Genomic DNA, 18,705 nt, shown 5'->3' with positions numbered 1-18,705 from the left:
GTGGGGGTGGGGGGGGGGTAGGAGGGATGGGGGGGGGTAGATGGGGGGGTCAGGTGATGGGGGGGAGGGCCAGTCACGTGATGGGGGGAGGGGCAGTCACGTGATGGGGGAGGAGCAGTCACGTGATAGGGGGAGGGGCAGTCACGTGATGGGGGAGGGGCAGTCACGTGGCTACTTGTGGGGGGGGGGGAGTTTGTTGGTGTGAGGGCGAGTGGAGGGAGGATTGAGGTGCGCAGCGAGAGAGACACAGAGAGAAGGCGAGTGGTGTGATGGTGGTGATGGTGATGATGGTGGTGATGATGGTGGTGGTGATGGTGGTGGTGATGGTGGTGATGATGGTGGTGATGGTGGTGATGGTGGTGGTGATGGTGGTGGTGATGGTGGTGATGGTGGTGGTGTGGTGATGGTGGTGATGGTGATGATGGTGGTGGTGATGGTGGTGGTGATGGTGGTGATGATGGTGGTGATGGTGGTGATGGTGGTGGTGATGGTGGTGATGGTGGTGGTGATGGTGGTGGTGATGGTGGTGGTGATGGTGGTGATGGTGGTGGTGATGGTGGTGGTGATGGTGGTGGTGATGGTGGTGGTGGTGATGGTGGTGGTGATGATGATGATGTGTGTTGATGATGTAGTTAATGTTGTTGATGGTGGTGATTGTTGTGATGATGTGTTGGTGGTGATGATGATGTTGTTGTGGTGGTGATGATGGTGGTGATGGTGATTGTGGTGATGGTGATTGTGGTGTTGATGATGGTGTTGATGATGTTGTTAATGTTGTTGATGATGATGTTGTTGTTGATGATGTTGTTGATGATGTAGTTAATGTTGTTGATGGTGGTGATGTTGTTGTGATGTTGTTGCTGTTGGTGGTGATCACCACCCACGATGCGTCCCGCGTGTTCACGCCGTTAGAACTGAGCTGCTCACCGGGCGCGTGTGCAAAGGGCGCCAAATTGTGGGGGGAGGGGATTTTTTCCCTCTTCTGTCAACGGGGGCATCATTTATTTATTTGTTAATTTATTTTTTTGTCTTTTATTACCTTTTTATATTTTACTAGATACGTACCGGCGTTGCCGGGTGAAAATATATTTCTTAATTAAACAACATATATTACACAGATGGGCTGCTACCCCCCCCCCCCCCGCGCTACATAATACTGTCTTAAATCGCTATAATTTTATTTCTACAGGACCTATACTAGTAATTGACCACACATTGGGGTGGGGGGGGAGTGAAGCGGACGTGACAACATTTGATGAATTTACCTCAGAGCTGCGTGTTAATGCGCAATATTTTTAACGGGAATAAAAATGGGCGTCCACCCCGTGGCGAATGCGTCGCTACCCGTTGCCAGGGGCAACCGCCGTGGAAAACCAAACGGACAATCGCGTCTCGCACATCCCTCACATTTCGTCCAATGAAACTGCGTATGGTCCGGCGACACACACAGACACACACAGACACACAGACACACACAGACACACACACAGACACACACACCACAGACACACACACACAGACACACACACACACAGACACACACACACAGACCACACACACAGACACACGACACACAGACCACACACACAGACACACAGACCACACAGACACACACACAGACACACACAGACACACACACAGACACACACAGACACACACACCGACACAGACACACACAGACACACACACAGACAGACAGACAGATTTGCGATTTTATATATATAGATTTATTTTCTTCTTCTTGGTTCTTTCGGTAAAGTCACGTAGAAGGTAAATAATAAATATTAAAAATGGGTGCGTGGGGGGGGGTAGTGGGGGGGGGATATTGGGTGGTGATGATGAAGGTTGATCCATAGACAGACTCACAACACAGAGACCCATAGACTACAATGTTATCTCAATAGGAATCGATTCAAACCGCTCACCGTTTCTATCACAATCGATTCGCATGGTATCCCAATAGGAATCGATTCTATCCGCTCTAATCACTAGCTACATCGATTCTACGTTATCCTAATGTGAATCCATTTCACAAGAACAAATCACCATCATCGATTCCCACGTAATCGAAAATGTATTCGATTCCATCTTGCACTCACCACCACTGTCAATTCCAATGCAGTCCCACTAGGGATCGATTCCATCGGCTCCATTTTTGACCACAATCGATTCACTTGTTATCCCAATAGGAATCGATCCGAGTTTATTATTTGACCTTGAATCGATTTCTCTGCACGTGACTTCGGCTGTCGCGTGGTGTGAGTGGGGAGTGGTGGTCCAGTGGTTAGCGCACTGTATGTGAGTGAGTGGTGGTGCAGTGGTTAGCGCACCGTGTGTGTGTGTGGGGAGTGGTGGTGCAGTGGTTAGCGCACTGTATGTGAGTGAGTGGTGGTGCAGTGGTTAGCGCACCGTGTGTGTGTGTGGGGAGTGGTGGTGCAGTTGTTAGCGCACTGTGTGTGAGTGGGGGAGATCCGGGCCCCGTGGTGTCGACGTTTCTCTATTTCCTCCTTCACGACGTTTGAATGACAACAACAAACAACGTGTCACTGTCGTCGTCATCATCACCAGCGTCTCGCGTGCCTCTCTCACAGACTGCCCCGGCGATGTCGGCCTGCTCTTGGGCCGAAGCCTCGGGCTCGCCTAGCGGGGCTGCCGGGAGAGGCGCGCCTCGAGGCGGCCAGCGCAGTAGGCCGCAGGCGCCCTCCCGCCGCGGGCTCGTCGAGGAGAGCGACTGGGCGTGGTGGGTTCAGTGCGCGGCTGTTGGTCCCCACGTGACCACGTGACCACGCCGCTCGCCGCCGCGTGTTGGGGACCACTTAGTCGGGGGGGGGGGGCTGGTTCAGGTTTCACTGATTTAAGTGTAGTGTGTAGTGTAGTGTGTAGTGCAGTGTGTAGTAGTGTATAGTGTAGTGTATAGTAGTGTGTAGTGTATAGTAGTGTGTAGTGTAGTGTATAGTGTAGTGTATAGTAGTGTGTAGTGTAGTGTAGTGTGTAGTGTAGTGTATAGTGTAGTGTATAGTAGTGTAGTGTATAGTAGTGTAGTGTGTAGTGTAGTATAATAGTACAGTGCTAGTGTATAGAGTAGTGTATAGTGTAGTGTGTAGTGTATATAGTAGTGTATAGTGTAGTGTATAGTAGTGTATAGTGTATAGTGTAGTGTATAGTGTAGTATATAGTAGTGTAGTGTGTAGTAGTGTATAGTGTAGTGTAGTATAATAGTACAGCACTAGTGTATAGTGTAGTGTATAGTGTGTAGTGTAGTGTATAGTATAGTGTATAGTAGTGTAGTGTATAGTGTAGTGTATAGTATAGTGTATAGTAGTGTAGTGTATAGTGTAGTATACTTGTACAGCACTAGTGTATAGTGTAGTGTATAGTATAGTGTATAGTAGTATAGTGTATAGTGTAGTATACTAGTACAGCACTAGTGTATAGTGTAGTGTATAGTGTAGTGTCGTGTATAGTAGTGTAGTGTATAGTGTACTAGTTCAGCACTAACCGGTGTGTTGGAGAGCCAAGCCACAACATTTACAATCGGAGTACGACGTTTCTCCAGTAGTTGCAACTGGCTTCATCAGGCGACAAGCCGGATTTGTGTGGGGAAATGCTGTTTCGTTTGTGTTAAATTTACCAAATCCGTTTTAATAATGATTTTGCGTGTGCCAGGAAATGAGAGTACCTGAAAAAAAAGCTAAGGTTTTTTAAAATCCTTTATATTAAGTTCACTTGCTTGCGCGCTTACGACCGTGCAAATCTTTCGGTCGTTTTTTAACCCACTTCCCGTGATCTAATCGAGCTGACATTTTGCACACAGACTCGTTGTGCGTGACAATTTATTTTCGTGAAAAATTTTTGCAAAATTTTACACTTTTTAGGTAATTTTTTTAAATATTAAATTACCAATTGCTTAATGGTGGCAGGCAATCATCTGACCCATAGGTGGCAGCCATCTCAAGCCAGAGGACGAGAGGACGCTAGCCGCCCGTTTCAAAGACCAATGTGGGCTGGGTTGTGGCGCATTGAACACGCATATAAAGGATTTATAGTGAAAACCTTAGTTTTTACGGGTTAATTTTTTTAAATTCCCATTGTGATAAACACGAAATAGCCTGTGAAGTTAGGCCTAACCTCCTCCCCCCTCCCTACAATCGCTGTTGGCCCACACGCACACACACACTGCAGTGAGCAGGCAAGTGATTGCCAGAGGTGACTCGCGTATGTGACTTACTAATGCGTCCGGACACAGACGAGAGACGCACACATGCAGACTAAACGCGGCCACGCACAGCCACAAAGACCACACACACACCATGCAGATTACGTGCAGACACGCAGAGATTACACGGATGCGTAAAAACAAGATACAAAATACGTACTCGCAGACTAAATTAGACACGCACACCCACACACAAATACATGTCCATACAATTTGTATGTGCACATGTGTTTGAAATAGTGTAGTGTATAGTGTAGTGTATAGTGTAGTGTATAGTGTAGTGTATAGTGTAGTATACTAGTACAGCACTAGTGTATAGTGTAGTGTATAGTGTAGTGTAGTGTATAGTAGTGTATAGTGTAGTGTATAGTGTAGTATACTAGTACAGCACTAGTGTATAGTGTAGTGTATAGTAGTGTAGTGTATAGTGTAGTGTGTAGTGTATAGTATAGTATGCTAGTACAGCACTAGTGTATAGTGTAGTGTATAGTGTAGTGTATAGTGTAGTGTATAGTAGTGTATAGTGTAGTGTATAGTATAGTATACTAGTACAGCACTAGTGTATAGTGTAGTGTATAGTGTAGTGTATAGTAGTGTATAGTAGTGTATAGTGTAGTGGGTGGGGAGCGGTGGCGCAGCTGTTAGCGCTACGCTGCGCTACGAACCTGGCGACCCGAGTTCAATTCCCCGCTTGCGGTCAACACCAGTGACGATTATTTGAACCAATCCTGGGCCTCCCCTAGGTCGACTCGGCCTTAAATGAGCACCTGGTGCAGTGTGTAACATCGCCACTGGTGTTGGCCACCCACCCCCTCGTGTGCCGTGCCGGCCTTCATAGGTGCTCGCAAACAGCACTTGCCCCAACAGTCTGTACTGGCTATACGGGGGATATTTGTCTTTGTGTATGTGCACACACACAAAACAAGATACGTCTCCCACCATAGCCCTCTTTAGTTTGTTGGGGAAAGTGCTGTTTGGGAACATCTATGAAGACTGGTTGGGCTGTAAGATTTCTATGGATTGGATCACCTGAATGAGAAGAGTAGTGCATTGATATTGAGATGTGGTTCCATTATGTTTCATACTAATCCAAACATATCTTTTCTTAAAGCGTTATGGGTGAAGGCAGGGAATTACTTTAAATGATTGGCAGCGACTACATGTAATGATTGATGTTGGCAAACGTGGCGTCAGTTATATCAACAAATGTACATCAGCATTGGGAGCTGAAATTACCATGACATTGTGATGCAAATGTAATGGGTTCCGGAGACACTTGTAGAGGTAACTTCTTTATTACAATCCAATACTCCAACAGTCCTGATACTCTTGTTACAGCCTAGGTACACAGCCTAGGTACACAGCCTAGATACACAGCCTAGGTACACAGCCTAGATACACTACTCTGGCTACGTTCTGGAACTCGCCCTCACAGTTCCAGAGTCCCACCACTGGCCCTCACAGCGTCCCAGGGTCCTAAGCTGGCTGGCGGGTCTTGAGCTACAACTGGCCCCAATCGTCCAGGGAGCTGCCCTTTTGTGCCTCGTCCCCAACGAGGGGTGGGGTTGTGTGCGCCCCCAGGTATCCCACAGAGCACACAGCCCCCCTGTTGGTGGCGCCAAGGGGCTTAAGCGTCTGGGGTGCCTGGGATCCTAGTGCCTGGCGCCAAGGGGCTTAAGTGTCTGGGGTGCCTGGGATCCTAGCGCCTGGCGCCAAGGGGCTTAACTGTCTGGGGTGCCTGGGATCCTAGTGCCTGGCGCCAAGGGGCTTAAGTGTCTGGGGTGCCTGGGATCCTAGCGTCTGGCGCCAAGGGGCTTAAGCGTCTGGGGTGCCTGGGATCCTAGTGCCTGGTGCCAAGGGGCTTAACTGTCTGGGGTGCCTGGGATCCTAGTGCCTGGCGCCAAGGGGCTTAAGTGTCTGGGGTGCCTGGGATCCTAGCGTCTGGCGCCAAGGGGCTTAAGTGTCTGGGGTGCCTGGGATCCTAGTGCCTGGTGCCAAGGGGCTTAACTGTCTGGGGTGCCTGGGATCCTAGTGCCTGGCGCCAAGGGGCTTAAGTGTCTGGGGTGCCTGGGATCCTAGCGTCTGGCGCCAAGGGGCTTAAGTGTCTGGGGTGCCTGGGATCCTAGCGCCTGGTGCCAAGGGGCTTAAGTGTCTGGGGTGCCTGGGATCCTAGTGCCTGGCGCCAAGGGGCTTATCTGCCTAGGGTCCCAGAGCCCCGGCAGCCCTTCCCTCTTATGTCACGACACAAGGGCTGTGTTGGAAACTCTTCCTTCGTTGCCAATGTCTGCTCGTCTCCCTTGTGCTGTTGCATGTTCAGCCCCATCTGTTTGGACACGATAGAAGAGCCGTACATGACCAAGTGTGGCCACAGCTTCTGGTATGTGCGTGTCTGCTCGGAGGAGAAGTGCTTCTGTTCCATCTTGCAAAACACTCGCAGACCAAGTTCCTCGCAATCCAGGTTTTACTGTACTTTGTTGTTGCATTCCATTTCTTTCCACCGTCCGGCGAATGTGCGACAATATTCGGTGATTGGTAAATTTTCCAATGATGCTGATAACGGCGATTGCCAATTTACTCGCCGTTGCATTTTGTCTGCGTTTCAGTTGCAAATGCATCCGTCGGAGTCTGGAGGAGAACAATAGCTGCCCAAAGTGCAGTTCCGCCATTAAGAATTCAAAGCAGATATATCCAAACTTCCTCTGTGAGTTGTTTTTTACTTATTTTCCATCCACCTGCATTTTTCGCAAATTTTGTTTCACGGCAATGCAACACAGGCCTTCAACGATTGATGCTCTGCAAACCTCCTGGCTACCATCAAAGGTTTGTTCAAGTTCAAGTTTCATGTATTAGGTGTAGCCATGTGAGCCATTCGGCTCTTGAATCGGGTGCAACTGCAACAAACAAAAACAAAAACATGAACAAGAAAACATCTTAAAGTGAATATGTGACTGAGTACAAACAGAAAATCCAAGAAAAGACAGCAAAATATTGCAGAAAAAACACCGTACACCAACGCTGTGTGCAAAAATCCCAGTGGGATGCAAGTCAAACAACAACAACAACAACCACAAGACAGCTTAGATTAAGGCCATCAGTCTAACTCTGTACTACAACAACACAAACATGGCTAAACCAATACACTTTTCGAAATCACCAAATAAAGCCATGAAAGCAATGAAAAAGCAATCATAGGAAACTGTGACGGAATTTTACACGAAGCCATCCAGATATACAAACACAGACGTAACTTCAACTAATAAAAGTAAAATAAAAATAAAATAAAAATCTTTTATTTTTATTTCACTTTTATTAATTTTAATTTTTTACCTACGTGACGTTACCGAAAAAAACCTAAGAATATGAATCCTTGCAGTCACGAAAGCTTCAAATCTAGAATAACTTCAACTGTGATGATGGGTACAAACTGAGTAATAATGGGAAAGATGTTATTAACCATGCAAAAAAGATTTAACGACACATATTTGGACCATCTTATTTAACAGGTACTATTCTACTTTACCGAGCGTTGACATCCCCAGCGTTTAACAGTACTCTCCTTTTTAAATCCTTTATATTAAGTTCGCTTGCTTGCTTGCTTGCGCGCTTACGACCGTGCAAATCTTTCGGTCGTTTTTTATTTAAATCCTTTATATTAAGTTTGCTTGCTTGCTTGCGCGCTTACGACCGTGCAAATCTTTCGGTCGTTTTTTAACCCACTTCCCGTGATCCAATCGAGCTGATATTTTGCACACAGACTCGTTGTGCGTGACAATTTTTTTTTAGTGAAATTTTTTTTCCATAACTTTACACTTTTTAGGAAAAAATTAATTATATTGAATTACCAATTGCTTAATGGTGGCAGGCAATCATCTGACCCATAGGTGGCAGCCATCTCAAGCCAGAGGACGAGAGGACTCTAGCCGCCACGCATATAAAGGATTTATAGTGAAAAACTTTGTTTTTACGGGTTAATTTTTTACCTACCTGACTTTACCTAAATAACCTAAGAGTGATGCTCGCGTTGTTTAATATTTAACAGCTTTTTCCCCACACGCGTCTTTTCGCAGTGAACGAGCTGGTCCTGAAGCAGCGTCAGCGGCTAGAGAATCGAATCGAGATGGAACAACCGGTGATTGGAGATGTGCAGGGAAAAACATCACTGGCACATTTTATAGTAATAGGTTTTTACCCTTTCAACTGGTACAAAAAACTGACACCTTTGTACCAGTTGAAAGGGTAAAAACCTACTACTATATTTTGCTACTGGTAAAGGAGATGTCTCATAGTGTAAATGCTTCACCCCGAGCTCTCAATACTCTGATAGTGCGCTGTCTTTGAGTTGTACGCCTTTTGGCGTCATCTGGTCCAACACCATGTGAGACTAGGCTCTTAAGAAAAGCTGTCTCGGGTGTGGACCAATCAACTTCAAGGACAGTGCATATCATCATCAGAGTTGTGTCTTTCTGTTTGCATTTTGACTGCTTGTGTTGTGGTTATTGCAAACATGATGCCTTGTATAAAGGTGTCAGTTTTTGTACCAGTTGAAAGGGTAAAAACCTACTACTATATTTTGCCACTGCTAAAGGAGATGTGGCCAGATCGCTACTGAGAAAGAGGTATGTAGCTCAGTGGACCTTAGCTGGCCAAACTAAAATGTAAATATTGTTAAATAGTCCTCTACGTGGCCCACGGTTGGAGGTTACTGACCGAAGACGCGCCGTGCGCTACGGGCTGTCGGTGTCGCGTGGACAACGCAATGAACTTTGCTGAAAGTTCAAGTTCATTGATTAGGTGTAGCCCTGTGAGCCATTCGGCTCTTGAATCGGGTGCAACCGCAACAAACAACAAAAACATGAACAAGAAAACATCTTAAAGTGACTTTGTGACTAAGTGCAAACAGAAAATCCAAGAAAAGACAGCAAAATATTGTAGAAAAAACACCGTACACCGATCCCAGTGGGATGCAAGTCAAACAACAACAATAACCACCACCAGACAACTTAGATTAAGGCCATCAGTCTTACTCTGTACTACAACAACACAAACATGGCCAAACCAGTAAACTTTTCGAAATCACCAAAATAAAGCAATGAAACAGTGATCACATAGGAACTGTGACGGAATTTTCACAATAAACGACAAACAACATGTACCACCAGAACCCTGCTGAGACGACTCCCGGCAAGTGCTTTTCGCACTTCACGAGGTGACCGGCCACGTCTCTTGATCACCGTGTCACGTGACCCTTCCACCCTGCCGACCCCCCCCCTCTTCCTCACAGAGCGTCCATCACCGGCAGACTATCCAGGAGTTGCTGGCGCTGGACCGAGATGGCTTGGAGCTGGCCGACGTGAACCGCATTCTGGAGCTGCTCACTCAGAAGAAGATGCAGCTGGAAGCGGTGAGTTGGCGTTGTTTGTGACGGCGGCGTCAGGAGCAGTGCGGTGCCGAGAGCTCGCTTGTCGAGAGGGCTTTCCCCCTTTTCTCTGGCAACAAAACTGATGAACACCATATGAGACTGGGCTCTAAAGAAAGCTGTCTCTGGTGTGGACCAATCAGTTTCAAGGACAACACATAAATGATCAGAGTATTGTTTTTTTTTTGCATTTGACTGCAAGTATTGTGGTTAATGTAAACATGATTCAATCTTAATTTGGAGCTTTCGTGACTGCAGGAATTATTCTTTGGTTCTTTCGGTTAAGTCACGTCTAAAGATAAAATAGCCAATTAAATAATAGCATATTACGACGTTTCGATTGCAACACAAGCAATCGTCATCAGGCATAAAAGAAATAGCAACAAAAATCTAACTAGAAAACTATAGACAGACATACAAGCAGACAGACATCTCTCTCTGTGTGTCTTTGTGGTATTTCTTGTGATCTCTCATTTACTTGATACAGCTGTCGTGGCTGTGACGGTTCCACCTGAAGACGGAGGCTTGTGTTGCTTCCGAAACGTCGTGATTTTTTATTTTATTTTGCTTTATTTTACTTTTATTAATTTAAATTTTTTACCTACGTGACTTTACCGAAAAACCTAAAAATATAGTATTCATCCAAGCTACCAAGATCTGGACCAGTGTTTACCTCCCGGGTCTTAGTCATCAGTCAGGCTCGTTCAATGAACCCCGCTGGGCAAAGCGCTGACGTTAGGTGTTTGCGATCAGCACGGCACTCCCGCAAGCCTGCAGGCCTAACTGGGGGATCTCTGTTTGTGTGTCCGTGCGATCTGCAAGACTCCACCTTTGCTCGCACCGGTGACAGTGGCCAAGTCGCCTTCCAAGGGCGGCATCCGCAAGCCCCTTGCCACGGGGGAGGTCGTGAAGAAAAAGCGAAAAGTTTTGCATCTGTCGGACTCCGAGGGCTCGGACAGCATGGATTTCATGGTGAGTAATGCGACTGCTTTGATTGAAATTCTTTGGACGATGCAATGGGACTCGATCCACTCTCGTAGGGACAAAGCGGCTCGCTTGAGCGCTAGGGATGATTGGGTCATGTGTGGATGTTCACGCTGGATAGAAGCATTCTCCTAATGTGCGGTGCGCTGTGAAACTCAGAGCTCGACCAACTGGAGGGAGAGTTTTTCCCAGATAATTAAATAATTGCTGTAATCTAACAAACTATGTCATTGTAATCTAAGCCATTCATTTGACAATAACATTAAACAAAACATTTACAATTTAAAAACTAAAATCACTTCTGCAGTTTAATGCGAGTCTCCATCACCATCAATCAGATTCAAAGGGTCACTGGATGTGGGAAGGTGGAATAGACGTCTTGACGAGCTTGGAGCATTTGTTCAATGAACGTAGGATGAATGTGCCAGAGACGGAGAGTGCTCACAAAGCATGCCCGTGACCAAGGGACGGGTTTCTGAATTCCCAAAATAAAAAAAATGCAAATTTCGATTTGCTCGTACAATGCACTCGTATTCCGGCAAGGCCGAATAAATGTTTTAAATTGCAGGATCTTTGCGTGATTTTGTGGCTAGGTCGACGAAGAGCTGCTAGCAAGTGTGTCGGGCGTGATGACTGAAAAGGCCAGGGCAGCAGGCAAGATGAGATCTGCCATCGTTGTCACGCATGTCAAGACGGTGAGTGCACCAGACTCGCAGTCCCGTTTGATCTCCCGGCGCGGCAGGTTAAACAATGCTGATGATGATGATGATGTCACGCACTTTTTTCTCTTACTCCAAAATATCATTGTTGCTCTTCAACAATCTTTCACGTGGTGAGCCGCTTCGTAGAGCTGCTCGCGCTTGTGGCCGGGACGCTTCTGTGAGAGAAGCTGATGGTTTAGTGGGCCTTGCCTGGTAAGATAAACATCTACTTCAAGGACGGTGCATACATTATCAGAGTTGTGTTTTTTGTTTGCATTATGACTGCAGGTATTGTGGTCTATGCAAACATGACTCCTTATAAATGAGGTTCCAATGGTGTAAATGCTTACCCCAAGCTCTCATACTCTGATGGTGCATTGTCTTTGAGTTGTGCGCATTTTGGCGTCATCTGGTCCAACCCATGTGAGACTAGGCTCTAAGGAAAGCTGTCTCGGGTGTGGACCAATCAACTTCAAGGACAGTGCATACATTATCAGAGTTGTGTTTTTTGTTTGCATTCCGACTGCAGGTATTGTGGTCTATGCAAACATGGCTCCTCGTAAAAAAGGTGTCAGTTTTGTTGCCAGATAAAAGGTTAAAAAAAACAATTAACAAGAAAAAAATGGTTTAGGTTTTTTTGTTTATTAGAAAAAAAAACTTTTTACCTTCCCTACACTTTGCGCTCCTATTGTGTTTTTGTATTGTTTGTTGTTGTGAAATGTGAACGACCTCACCTGGCATACAGGAGGTCTCCCCGTGGTCGCGTGGCTTTTTCTCCAGGTTCTCCGATTTTCCCCTCCACATTTACAAACACGCTCTCAGAGTGTTTGGCTGCTATACATGTCCACGTGATAGGCCACTTGGTTGAGCTGTCATTTGTGGCCAGTACACTTCTGAACAAGAGCTATACAGCTCAGTGGGCCTCACCTGGTCAAATAAAAATACAAAGTTAATAGTTCTGGACATCTGTGAAAAACAGCTTCATATCTCATCGCATTCCTCCAGTATCAATACATCTTCTCATTCTCTATAAATGGGCGCACCGTTTCATTGCTCGCCTGCTTGTGTGTGCTGGGGTCAAGTTGCGGGTGTATTCCCACCATCGTCCAAGACGCCGTGTACAGCGGTCACCCTCTGTAGAACTCCCACCAGAGCTCCTTCTGCCTGCAGTGACGTGACTTCTTCTCTTTCCCACGTGTCTCGCTGCATTTCTTCTGGCGGTTGCTCTCATTCCCAGTCCGCGTGTAGCGGCATCAATGCCAGTCACCTGATTGGTCACCCCGCCCGTTCAAGGCGACTGTTTTGACCAATCTTCAATGAGCCCATTGATGAACGTAGATCTCAGACACGATGCGGGGTTGAGTCGGTGGGAGACTGCCGGGGACTGCCAGGCTTGGCCTACGAGGTGGTCAGGAGATGGCAGTGTAGCCATGGATTCTTGACTCTATCAGTGTGGAGCTTTTGAGTGCTCCCCCCCCCCCCTCTTATGTAAATGCTGTTTAATGTTTACAATAATATTGTGTTCGTGTCAGATGTTTTGAGCCCTCGTTTTCACGTTGACATTCTTGTTTTTGTGGCATTGAGACTTCATCGGCCACAATCATTCCACTTCCGGACGAAGACCTCCCCGCGCAATCGCCATCTCTCACGATCCTGCAGATATAATGATCCACACTCAGCGCCTACGCACGCCGCTCAATTCATCGCTCCATCTCCTCGCTTGGAGCCGTCTCAGTCGAGTATCTCCCGTTGGATGCCATTCAGGTCCATGTTTTCTTGACCATCGTCCATCATCCCTCTCTCGGCACCCGTCCAGCACAAGCTGCCGGCTTCCCTCAACAGTGTGAACGATGTCATGGAGCTGTGTGTATTATCTAACACTCGTGTTGTTGTCCGTGCGTATGTGCGTTGAACTTCGTTCGCAACACCGTGCGTTGCCATGAACCCTGTGTACATGATCTGACCCTCGTGTCCGTACGTACGTACGTGTGTGTGTATGTGTGTGTGTGTACGTGTCCGTACGTACGTGTGTGTGTGTGTACGTGTGTGTGTGTGTGTACGTGTCCGTACGTACGTGTGTGTGTACGTGTGTGTGTGTACATGTGTGTGTGTACGTGTGTGTGTGTACGTGTGTGTGTGTGTGTACGTGTGTGTGTGTATGTCCGTACGTACGTACGTGTGTGTGTGTATGTGTCCGTACGTACGTACGTACGTGTGTGTGTACGTGTGTGTGTATGTGTGTGTGTGTGTATGTGTGTGTGTGTGTACGTGTGTGTGTGTGTGTACGTGTGTGTGTGCGTGTACGTGTGTGTGTACGTGTGTGTGTACGTGTACGTGTGTGTGTACGTGTGTGTGTACGTGTGTGTGTGTGTACGTGTGTGTGTACGTGTGTGTGTACGTGTGTGTGTACGTGTGTGTGTGTACGTGTGTGTGTGCGTGTGTGTGTGCGTGTACGTGTGTGTGTGTACGTGTGTGTGTGTGTACGTGTGTGTGTACGTGTGTGTGTGTGTACGTGTGTGTGTGTACGTGTGTATGTGTGTACGTGTGTGTACGTGTGCGTGTGCGTACGTGTGCGTGTGCGTACGTGTGCGTACGTGTGCGTGTGCGTGTGCGTACGTGTGTGTACGTGTGTGTACGTGTGTGTACGTGTGCATGTGTGTGTACGTGTGTGTGTACGTGTGTGTGTGTGTACGTGTGTGTGTGTGTACGTGTGTGTGTGTGTACGTGTGTGTGTGTACGTGTGTGTGTGTACGTGTGTGTGTGTTGAACTTCGTTCGCAACACCGTGCGTAGCCAACCGTGCGAATCGGAGGTGCGGGCGGATGGACAACAAAAACGTTGTTCCTTTCACCGTCTCTCAGTGTAATTCCTAGCGAGCATCACATTAAACTTGGACTGTCTGGCACGCAACATATCGGTAGAACATTAAACTTGGACTATCTGGCATGCGACATTTCTTTGCAGCGTCCGAGATGTAGCAGCCAACCTCAAGTCGGCTACCTTAGCACGAGTTTGAATTTCCTTCCGATTCAATTTGAAACTTTACCTGTCACACGCAGCCCACGGGGAATCCGCGCGCGTTATTTCGAGGACACGCCACGGCAAGGTGGAGGAGGCATCCACCGCAGGAGCTGTGCACCTCGTCACGAGAGACGAACACCAAGCCACGCTCACTTGAGCAGGAGGACCACTCTAGACTTTTGACGATGCCCAATTGTCTTCGATGTGTTCATTTGTTACAGGCGATTGAGATCTCAAGAAAAACCACGTTGACAGCAAAGATCAAACAAGGGAAGATGGTCTCTGCATCACCTTCCATCAAGCTTCCTGCAAAACGGCGACACTCACCCTTTGACTGGTTTGAGGGTCCAGATGTCGACACCACTTCTGAATCTGAGGATTAAAAGAGAATCGGAGTTTGTTTTGAGGGACGTTGTTTTACGTTCCATTGTTCTTGGCGAAATGGTAGCCAGGGTGGAGACTTTTAGCCACCGCAGTTCAAATGTTTGGGTGTTCAGTTTTAAGTCGCTGCTTTTCATCAATTTTCAGAGAGGAGGTGGGGGGGTGGACACTTTCGCCGTTAACACTGGTCAACAACAACAACACAACATGTTTTTCTGGCCTGGACTTTTGCAGCTGTTCTAGACTAATTTCAGGGGTGCCGATTCCAAATCTGATCTCAGATTTGCTCAATCACATCTCATTTTTAAATCCTTTATATTAAGTTCGCTTGCTTGCTTAGGACCGTGCAAATCTTTCGGTCGTTTTTTAACCCACTTCCCGTGATCCAATCGAGCTGACATTTTGCACACAGACTCGTTGTGCGAGACAATGCATTTTCCTGAAAAATTTTTTTCCTAAATTTTACACTTTTTAGGGAAAAATTTAAATATTTAATTACCAATTGTTTAATGGTGGCAGACAATCATCTGACCCATAGGTGGCAGCCATCTCAAGCCAGAGGACGAGAGGACTCTAGCCGCCCCGATGCCACGCATATAAAGGATTTATAGTGAAAAACTTTGTTTTTACGGGTTAATTTTTTATGCTATCGGCATACCCCATTTTCATTGATTTTACCCGAAATTAACTCTGTCACTTATGATTGCAAGTTGTTGCGAGTCAGTGACTGCTTTAGTGTTAAAATATGGTGCTGTATTTTTAGGATAGTGTGTTTATAATATCATTTTATGTAGATATCCACATTTATTTAATATTTTTCTTCTGCAGTTTTTATTGAAAATGCAATCTTTGATATCTCAAAAACATTTTGATTGCATTTTGATTGTAAAGTGAACGTTCATTGTTTCTGTTCGTTGCGTGTACGCTCAAAATTAAAGCGCTTAAAATCGCAAGCAATTCCGTGCTTTTTTTGTATTCAACGTAAGGAAATACACTCGGAAAGGTTGTGAGTTTGCGAAACCCGTCGCGGGTACCAACTCAGCCCCTTCACCCATTGTGAACATCATCGCCACTGTCGGAGGTCAATCGTGGTTCCGTCCTAATAGCTTCAACAAGTATAACCCGTAAAAACAAAGTTTTTCACTATAAATCTTTTATATGCGTGGCGGCTAGAGTCCTCTCGTCCTCTGGCTTGAGATGGCTGCCACCTATGGGTCAGATGATTGTCTGCCAGTATTAAACAATTGGTAATTAAATATTTAATTTGTTTTCCCCTAAAAAGTGTAAAATTTTGGAAAAAAATGTTCACGAACATTAATTGTCTCGCACAACGAGTCTGTGTGCAAAATGTCAGCTCGATTCGATCACGGGAAGTGGGTTAAAAAACGACCGAAAGGTTTGCACGGTCGTAAGCGCGCAAGCAAGGAACTTAATATAAAGAATTTTAAAAGCCGAAGAGTCTTTGCCAACATTGTCAACGTGCGCCCGCAATCTTCTACAGGTGCAGGTCTCCAGAGGCCGGAGGCAGCACGTTCTCCTGTGCTGCTGCTGTTGCAAAGTCTCAGAAGTGTTTCACTTGTTTTGAAGCACTCCCCCCCCCTGTATTCACAACAGCATAAGAGAGACGGGGGAGGATGACTGTGCGTGTGCATGCACGCTAATTGAGTGGCAAACTTTCACGCGACTGGCAACAAACCAGGACTTGCCAAGTCACGTTTTTGCGAAGACTTGGAGATATCCCACGGGAGCCGACCTCCATAAGAGGATGATCTTGGTCGCAAACTCGCGTCGTAAAGAATTACAACTGATAACCGTGGCAATCTCGTGATATCAATTTAATGAAATGAAATGCATCAATGCAGGGATATTACATCAAAGCAAGGACGGGTGGCAACCTCGCGTTCTTAAAACAAAATACTGTAAAAATCACACTCGTTTTGAAAATATAGTGGCGTCACTTAAATGAAACTCGATATGACGTCAGCGCGGGGGAGTCGTGACATCGGTTCACGGTGACCTTGGCGTCTTGTTCGTTTTGCTCACTAGACGGGATTCGAAGCCGTGTCCTTCACGTGTCAAGGGTGACCCACCCTTCCTGTCCTGTCCCCTCGGCAATGCCGCTCCACAGGGACAACCAACCCTCTATCCCTAATGAACATCTGTTGCATCACCCAATTCCCTGACCCCCACCCCTGCCCCCAGATTGTGCCCGATGTAGTACAGGGACTACCTCTACTTACAAACATTCGACTTGGGAACTTTCAGAGATACGTACAAACCTGTCCGTATGTCCCGTTACCGCAGTTCAACGATGCGATTGCCCATCACAAGTTGATTTGTGCAGAGATGAAGAGAACAACTGTGCAGACATCTCTTAGTAGGGTATTTCAAGAGAATAGAGAGGAAACACGTGCCAAAGGGAAGTTAGCATCTACATCTGCAGAACGTGAAGAATCAGTGGCATCTACATCTACAAAACGTGAAGAACCAGTGGCATCTACATCTGCAGAACGTGAAGAACCAGTGGCATCTACATCTGCAGAACGTGAAGAACCAGTGGCATCTACATCTGCAGAACGTGAAGAACCAGTGGCTTCTACATCTGCAGAACGTGAAGAACCAGTGGCATCTACATCTGCAGAACGTGAAGAACCAGTGGCTTCTACATCTGCAGAACGTGAAGAACCAGTGGCATCTACATCTGCAGAACGTGAAGAACCAGTGGCATCTACATCTGCAGAACGTGAAGAACCAGTGGCTTCTACATCTGCAGAACGTGAAGAACCAGTGGCATCTACATCTGCAGAACGTGAAGAACCAGTGGCATCTACATCTGCAGAACGTGAAGAACCAGTGGCATTTACATCTGCAGAACGTGAAGAACCAGTTGCATCTACATCTGTAGAACGTGAAGAACCAGTGGCATTTACATCTGCAGAACGTGAAGAAACCAGTGGCATCTACATCTGCAGAACGTGAAGAACCAGTGGCATCTACATCTACAGAATGTGAAGAACCAGTGGCATCTACAGCTCTCTCCCTCCCTGCCCTTTTGTCTCTCCCCCTTTCTGCCCCCCCGTCCCTCTCCCTCCCTGCCCCCCTCTCCCTCCCTGCCCCCCTCTCTCTCCCCCTCTCTGCCCCCCTCTCTGCCCCCCCGTCTCTCCCCCTCTCTGCCCCCCCGTCTCTCTCCCTCCCTGCCCCCCTCTCCCTCTCTGCCCCCCCATCTCTCTGCCCCCCCATCTCTCCCCCTCTCTGCCCCCCCGTCCTCTCTCCCTCCCTGTCCCCCTCTCTCTCCCCCTCTCTGCCCCCCCGTCTCTCTCCCTCCCTGCCCCCCTCTCCCTCTCTGCCCCCCCCATCTCTCCCCCTCTCTGTCCCCCCATCTCTCTCTCTCTCTGCCCCCCCATCTCCCTCCCTCCCTGGCCCCCGTCCTCTCTCCCTCCCTGCCTCCCCGTCTCTCTCCCTCCTTCCCAACTGAATCCCCCTAACCTCTCGCTTATAAATCGACGAAGGCTCGGCGCCCTCTGATGTCTCTCTCTCTCTTCCTGTCGTCCCCTCGCCTCCACTTCTCTTTGCCGATCTCTCGCGACGTCTCTGCCCCTCCCCTCATCTCGCCCCGTCTCTCTCGCTCCGTCCGAACCGGACCCCCCTAGCCTCTGCCTCAAGAACCGTTGAATGAAATTCCTCTGATGGCTGTCTCTCTCTCTCTCTTGCCGCGCTCCCCATGCCGCCTCGTCTCTGCGTCTCTCGCTCGCCGCGTCTCTGGCCCTCGACTGTTGCTGCGCCGTCTCTCTCTCCCCTCTTCCCCTCCCGCTCCCCGACTCCGCCCCGGTTCCGTGCCCCTCAGGCCGAGCTCCTGCCCCTCGCTGACCTTCATCTGCCCCCCCCCTCCTTCGCTCCCCTCCCTCACGAGACCTCCCACGCACAATTCCTTGGTCCCATCCCTCTCTCGCCTCGCTCCCGCACTTCTTCATGGAAGCTCTTCGTGGG

At 47.6% G+C, this 18,705-nt stretch overlaps 1 protein-coding gene across 1 annotated transcript; it reads left to right on the top strand.

Annotated features, from left to right (window-relative positions):
• Positions 1–220: 220 nt before the first annotated feature.
• LOC133362115 (E3 ubiquitin-protein ligase COP1-like) lies at positions 221–14,814 on the top strand. Its single transcript, XM_061581074.1, has 9 exons — positions 221–257; positions 2,592–2,740; positions 6,534–6,593; positions 6,820–6,917; positions 8,284–8,345; positions 9,498–9,617; positions 10,455–10,604; positions 11,210–11,311; positions 14,559–14,814. Exons 2-9 carry the CDS (start codon positions 2,604–2,606, stop codon positions 14,718–14,720), a joined length of 891 nt encoding a protein of 296 aa, XP_061437058.1. The 5' UTR covers positions 221–257; positions 2,592–2,603; the 3' UTR covers positions 14,721–14,814.
• Positions 14,815–18,705: the final 3,891 nt, after the last annotated feature.

The sequence above is a fragment of the Lethenteron reissneri genome, unplaced genomic scaffold (genome assembly GCF_015708825.2).
Source record: "Lethenteron reissneri isolate LAM-NWPU_2019-01 unplaced genomic scaffold, ASM1570882v1 scaffold_1374, whole genome shotgun sequence".
Lineage (NCBI taxonomy): Eukaryota > Metazoa > Chordata > Hyperoartia > Petromyzontiformes > Petromyzontidae > Lethenteron > Lethenteron reissneri.
Note: the sequence above shows the minus strand (reverse complement) of the source record. Positions and strands in the feature narration are given on the sequence as shown.